The sequence below is a fragment of the Lygodium microphyllum genome, chromosome 10 (genome assembly GCF_053477565.2).
Source record: "Lygodium microphyllum isolate KBCC chromosome 10, Lygodium_microphyllum_v1.1.10, whole genome shotgun sequence".
In the NCBI taxonomy this organism is placed as follows: Eukaryota; Viridiplantae; Streptophyta; class Polypodiopsida; order Schizaeales; family Lygodiaceae; genus Lygodium; species Lygodium microphyllum.
The window spans coordinates 69,691,511-69,698,527 of NC_141144.1; the positions used below are offsets into that span (position 1 = coordinate 69,691,511).

General features: G+C 39.3%; 1 protein-coding gene across 1 annotated transcript; it reads left to right on the plus strand.

Annotated features, from left to right (window-relative positions):
* Nucleotides 1-266: 266 nt before the first annotated feature.
* Nucleotides 267-6,252, plus strand: LOC148030130 (laccase-11-like). The gene is made up of 7 exons (XM_087686403.1): nucleotides 267-576; nucleotides 820-971; nucleotides 2,187-2,458; nucleotides 2,716-2,844; nucleotides 3,491-4,089; nucleotides 4,883-5,243; nucleotides 5,600-6,252. Exons 1-7 carry the CDS (start codon nucleotides 361-363, stop codon nucleotides 5,728-5,730), a joined length of 1,860 nt encoding a protein of 619 aa, XP_087542529.1. The 5' UTR covers nucleotides 267-360; the 3' UTR covers nucleotides 5,731-6,252.
* Nucleotides 6,253-7,017: the final 765 nt, after the last annotated feature.

Consider the following 7,017-nt stretch of genomic DNA (forward strand, 5'->3'; position numbering starts at 1 on the left):
AACATTCAAGAAGAATTATTAGTTTGCAGGCTTTCTAAAGATATGGGCCCTCCCCTCTTTTATATGAAACATGGACCTTTAAAATATTAAGATGGGTTGTTAGTTGTAGGCTTTCTAAACTATGAGTTGGCATTTCTTGGATTATGGGAAGTATAGATTGTGAAGGCCTTTTTAAAAAGATTAAGAAGGGTTGTGTAAGCTTTCTAAACTTTATGGGCCTGCAACTATTGGACTAAGTGAAGTATAAATCATGAAGCCATGGGAACTTTAGATGCAAAGTAGTTTGAGCTACATTAGCAAGGAGACTTTAGATGCATAGCAGTTTTAGCCAGCCACATTAGCGATCTAGTAGTTGCCATCATGAGAGAAGGTAGCCCTTCAAGAGCTTACGCATGCATTGTTGTTAGAGCTATGATATTAGTGATAGTGGTTAGTGTAATGATAGTGACAACTACAATGACAATGCTTGTAAGGGCACAAATCACACTACCTAGCATCTTGGGCAACAACAGTGTTCCCGCGCTAGACTTAGGGGATCTTGGGAAGGTTCGACAGACACACGAACTCGACTGGAAGGTATGGGTTTATGATTCATATATGTTTTCTTATAAGAGAAACCATGGTGACATGTAAATGTGATTGTGAGCATATTTTTGAATTTGGAATGGGCTGTTTGAGCACTTGGATGTGCTTAAGTGCCTCTTTGCACATGCCTAAGAGGCTCATGTTTTGATTGGTAGCTCTCCTGGTTCACTAACTAGAGGATTAGTGAGGTAAACGTCCATGATTAACTCGGGATGACCGGTTGAGCGTTGACAGATCCAGTACGCGAATGTGACACGCCTCTGCCACACCAAATCGATGGTGACCGTCAATGGCCAGTTTCCCGGTCCCACCGTGATGGTGGGCGAGGGCGACAGAGTCCGAGTCAAAGTCACCAACCTCGTGGATTACAACATCACCATCCACTGGTAACTCCCCCTACCGCTCTCGTTAATCAGCCTCTTAATACATGTATTAGTGCTAATCAATCGGGCTTCATTTACATGAGATCATCTCAATGTCACATTACATAGAATCATGCTAATCTTTTTCCTTATAAAGTATATATATATAAGTACTACTAGGCACTCCGAGCCTAGACTCGCCTCGGCGCTTCGAGTCGAGGCAGGCACGATCTTTCTTTTTTGTGGGGGAGGTGGGGGGGCTGCCACATGGCACCCGCCCCCCACCTCTCCTTAACTAATAGTATAGATTTAATGAGGCTCTTTTGTTCCCATATGGAAAACCATAGCATACACTTATAAGCCCTTCATTTTGCCCTCTACATATCTATGTTGCCATAACATCGATGTTCCCTCTCTGGTAGAATCTTTCCTACCCTAAAGCTTATGAAAATGCCTACCTCTACCTTCATCACTTTCTCACCCTCTTATGCATCTCTCTCCTAAGTTTTAACATGGTTTTCCTCTTATATGATGAACTAACTCTAACTTCGAATTGATTTCACAACGCCACCCCCATTCTACATAACATGGATTGAGGTGAAGGTTTCAAGGTTGTGCAATCTAATAAGAAAACAAGTGTTATCAAAAGGGCAATCCCTCAACCCCATTCTACACTTTATTTAATGCCTCTTATTCCACACATTGCCATGCGTGCTTTTGGACAATCATAATAAATCGAATATTTGACCATGTGTATCACTAGCTTATACTCCAAGCATTATAGTGTTTCAAAACCTATCATGTGCACAATCTATGAAAATAAAGACTCGTCTACTCACGACTGCACGCGTTGCCACAATCGATTTCTTTCATGCACAAACATTGATTAAGTTTGACTTTCCCTCATTCATCCTAGGCTTGAAAAGGGAGGAGAAACACCTTACAATAAACAATTATAACGAATTAATAAGAAGCAAGGTAAAGTTTGACCTTGACTTTGTTTACTTTGTGGCAATACTTCTAGTAGTAAACTGGAAAGCTAATGGAGTAGGTTTGTTATGTATGTTGGCCACTATAGCGCATACTCCTAGGAAGAGAGAGCTAAACTTTAAAATCACATAACTTTGATCTACCTCTTTTAAAAAGGATTTCATTGGGAAATGAGGACTTCTCATCCACATTCATTAAAGTATGAGCTAAGATGAGCAAGACTTGATGCAAATTTTCATTCTTTTGAAGGCATGGTGTTCGACAATTGCTAACAGCATGGGCAGATGGACCTGCATATATAACACAATGTCCAATCCAAAAAGGGAGCTCATATGTATATGATTTCCAAATCATTGAGCAAAGAGGGACCCTCTTTTGGCATGCCCACATTAGTTGGCTTCGAGCAACAGTGTATGGAGCATTCATCATTGCACAAAGTAGTACCCTTCCAAACCCATTTGGCTCGTTATTTCTTCCTCAACCTTTACAAACACCAAACCAGGAGTTCCATATACTCATAGGTAAACATTTTAACTATAGCTTTATGTTGTGTTCCCCCCCCCCCAACAAAAAAAAAGAAAGAAAAAAAGAAAAGAAAAAGAAGCAAAATAAATAAATAACACAATACAAAACATTATTGGTTTTAGATCTCATGGACTTTTATTGTAACAATTGCATTTGATTATAGGTTCTTTGTGCAACATTGTAACCTTATCCATCAATGTGCATGTGCCCCTTACATCTTGAAGCTTTAAAAGAGGATTATGTCAATGTATAGGTGAATGGTGGGATGCCAATGTAGAGGACATTGCTGCCTATTCTATCTTAGCAGGAGGATTGTACAATGTTTCAAATGCTTTCACAATCAATGGCCAACCTGGAGCTTTGTACAACTGCTCCATAGATGGTAAGTAAATTAATTTACTTTCTTAAAGTTTGTGCAAAATGTAGCAATACATCATGCAATTGAAATGATGCACTTCTATTTGCTTTGGTAGGGCAAACTCATTGAGATTATGGCATTATTGTGGTCAATCACTTTTATGTTTAATTTGCCATGCATTGCATTTGCAAGAGTACTTCCTTTTCAAATACTAAAAAATCCAAGCATGCTATAGGGATTTCTCATATTTATCATCCTAGCAAGAGGTTGCACATGATTGATGTGCAACATTTGCAAAAGGGTTCCTAGGTGGTGCAGACAGAGTAGGGGGTGCTAGCCTAGGGTGGGGGCTAGCAGCTCATTGCCCCCGGTCACACCCAACTAGGTATGTTGTGCCTCTCGAGCAAAAGCTCATGATGTTGACCATTAGAAGGGAAAACAAGGGAATGGAGCCCCTTTTTCCACATGGGGAAATGTCGAAAACTTCTTGTGATAGCGAATGAGAAAAAAATAATCTTGGAATGGCTCAAAGGTTTTTGGTGTTTCAACATTTTCTTGTGTTTTAGCTGTGATACTTTGTAAAATGCTACTTATATTTATTTATTTATTTATTTATGGGAAGGACTATTGGTATGGAAGCTAAAGCTGGGTTTTCTTTTTTTGTGAATAGATACGCCCGTTTACGAGGTGAAGAAAGGGGGAACATACAGGCTAAGGATAATAAATGCAGGGATGAATTTCCAAGTGTATTTCGGGGTGGCCAATCACAGCCTGACAGTTGTCGAGGCCGACGCGGAATACACGGAACCAATGGCGACGGACTTCGTCGTGCTAGCGCCCGGCCAAACCACCACCGTGCAGCTGCAGGCCAACCAAGCACTAGGGCGGTATCTCATGGCCGTTTCTGTCTTCTCACCCGCCCCCAGAATCCCCTACCCGGCCACCCCCGCCACCGCCGTCCTGCAATACAACGGTTTTCCCGAAACCGCCATTCACCGCTCCCTGCCCCTCCCTTCCTTCCCGTCCCCCACCGATACCGCCTACGTTGCCAACTTCACACACAGCCTTAAAGGCCGCCCCTCCTCCCAGGGCTTCTACTACTACCGCATGCCCAACCAGACCGACGTGGACCTCTTCTTCACCGTCGGATATGCCCGCCAGATCTGCGGCCCTGCCACCTGCCCTTACTCCTTCTTTCCCAACACTACCTTGGTCGGAGCCATCAACAACATCACCTTCCAACTCCCACACACGCGTTCCCTCTTGGAGGTAATCTAGATGATTAATTTTTCTCCATTTTAATTATTGCTATTATCATTATCATCATCCTCATAATTTTAATTTTTGTTATAATAATAATGATCAAAGTATTATTAGTGTTACTATTATTCTTATTCTTATCTTCATTTTGATTGTCGTTATCAACAATATTTATCGAATAGATACAAACTCATAATTCACTTGTGCATTTCCTTTTTCATAATTATTATGTTAGTTTTGTGGTAAGATAGAGAGTGATTAATCAACCCTTAGAATTAATTCAAACCTTGCTTTGTATCTTTTATTACTAAACGACTACATGGATTATGCTGAACTAAAAACCTCATGGTCACCATGCAATTCAACCTACCAACGAAGTTATATTTGTCTAGTCTATCTTTTTCTCATTAGAGGTCAACAAATCCCATGAGTTTTAGCCTCTTGGCTTACTAGAGCTTAAAAAGAATGCATGATGCCAATGGCATTGTGGCCTAAGTGATTTGAGTGCGGATCAAGCTCAAAACTATGGGGTGTATTACAAGAACAACAGAATCAAATGACCCTTTTTGTGTTAAGCATTTTCCAAACAATAATTGCTTCAAGCACTTGGCCAAAGCAGAGGAATTGGATACGATATTTACATTATGGCAACATTTTACAGGTGCTTTAAACATGCACTATTATTGAATGCTTAGCTATAAATCATACATCAACTTTTCAAGTTGAAACATATGTGCTTATTGGATGAAGAATTGAGTGATAAATCACATCAATTGTTGTTACCATGGTCTCTATGATGCAGGCATTCTACTACAACATAAGTGGTGTGTATGAAATGGATTTCCCAGACAAGCCAGACCCTCAATATGACTACACAGGAGTCAATCCAACAAATAAGATATCCAAGGTGGGGACAAAGGTGAAGGTTTTGGAATACAATCAAACAGTGCAAGTGGTCCTACAAGACACAGCAACTGTGTTCTTTGAATCCCACCCCATCCATCTACATGGCCAAAATTTCTTTGTTGTGGGCAGTGGAGTGGGGAATTTCAATCCAGACACTGACCCAAACAACTTCAACCTTATCAATCCTCCTTCAAGGAACACTATTGCCATACCGTATGGAGGTTGGGTTGTGATTCGCTTCCAAGCAATCAATCCAGGTCTCTCTCTCTCTCTCTCTCTCTCTCTCTCTCTCTCTCTCTCTCTCTCTCTCTCTCTCTTTGGGCACACATGCACATGTGTGAACATGTGTTCATTCTCCTTAATAACATATATATTCTCCTAGCATTAAACAATAGATCCAATGATAGAAACCCCACAAATTTAATCACTCATGGCACCAATCAATGACAATCTAACCTCAAAATGTTAACATTCATTGTACTAACATCTAACCCCATAAATTAATATTGATTGTGGTTTGCTAACAATCCCATAGTCACATGGTAGTAAGCGCCTTACTTTTTTTTTCCTTCTACACTCTCTAAAATAACAACTTTTTGTGTATTTAATGCAGGTGTATGGTTTATGCATTGCCACTTTGAATTGCACACCTCTGGTGGCATGACCATGGCATTTGTTGTCAAGAATGGGTCTGGACCTAATGAGACATTAGGACCTCCTCCTAGTGACTTCCCACGTTGCTAGCATTACACTTTTTGCCTTGTTATAGTCTAGAATATGTGATTCTTCAAAGATTCTTGCACTATCAACAATAAGTGGAAATTGAAACTATTCAATCTCTCATGTGTAGATATGTATCAATTTTCTTAAATCGTTCATTTATATGCTCAATGTCAATTCTTCCAAGTAGAACAAATATTCAAATTTGTAGTAACTACAAACATAAAGCCAAAACTATCAACATTGAAAGATCTCATATTGCCAACAAGATGATGGAAAGATAAACTTAACTTATGAGATGATCATCTAAAGGTGATGGTTTAATGGGAATTTGGGCTCATATTTACAAGATTGTGGGTTCAAGTCTCATTGGGTCCATCACTTGGATGGACACCTATGTTTATATGGTGTGTTTGTGTAAGTCCAAGCTCTTACCCACTCAAACACTTGATTGGTCCTCCTCCTTTGATAGGGTCAATGAGGAGGAGGATCCTACTGTAATCAAGGCCCATTGCTATATGAGCTTCTATTTGAACATAGGAAATTGCAAATGTTGTTCTTGCTAGCACCCTTAACTAATATTTAATATATCCATTGTATTTTCAAAGTTCCCAACTTACCTAAAATTACACAAGGAAATTCCCGAAATACATATTCTATTGTCAATTTTCCAAATATGATCTCAAGATCTACAAAGGACTTTCCAACATGCCCTTAGATTTTTAACTATGTGCTCTTACATTATTCATAAATTTCAAATATGCCCAAGGTTATACTTTTTTGGAGTGTAAATGAATTTCTTTTCTAGAACTCTCCAATTCGATGACAACAAAAGTATGAAGAAAATATAAGTCACAATAAACTCTAGAAAATAATTTGTTTGAAAAGGAAGTTTTCTAAATTGTGAGTGTTGTACCCTAAGCCACCACATCAAGAGTATATAAACACATTTTTCTTCCTCAAAACTAATATTTTGTTCTAATACAAAATTCTCGAGGATGTCCAAGATGAGGATATATTGATAGTGGTAATAGCCTTTGAAAAGCTCTTCAATTGTCCTCCTTGCAACAGGTCGATTGAACTAGTTTGGCAAGAGAGTGTTTCCCACATATATTACCACCAATGACACCTCAACCTATTCAACACCCAATAGAACTTCATATAAAAAATCAGGAGTGGTTTTGTTGCAAAGAAAATCATAAATTCAAACCAACAAGGTGTTTGGGGGGGAGGCTCTAAGAGAGGATTGGAAAGAAGGAAGAAGGGCATCACCTTTTTGAGGGAGAAAAACTACTTTAAATATCTCTTAGT

Bases quoted from the DNA above. Each gene is read 5' to 3' on its own strand.
- LOC148030130 (XM_087686403.1), top strand. From the start codon at position 361: ATGAGAGAAGGTAGCCCTTCAAGAGCTTACGCATGCATTGTTGTTAGA. The intron at 972-2,186 runs GTAACTCCCCCT...ATTCTTTTGAAG, and splicing joins TACAACATCACCATCCACTG to GCATGGTGTTCGACAATTGC. The intron at 5,244-5,599 runs GTCTCTCTCTCT...TATTTAATGCAG, and splicing joins CTTCCAAGCAATCAATCCAG to GTGTATGGTTTATGCATTGC.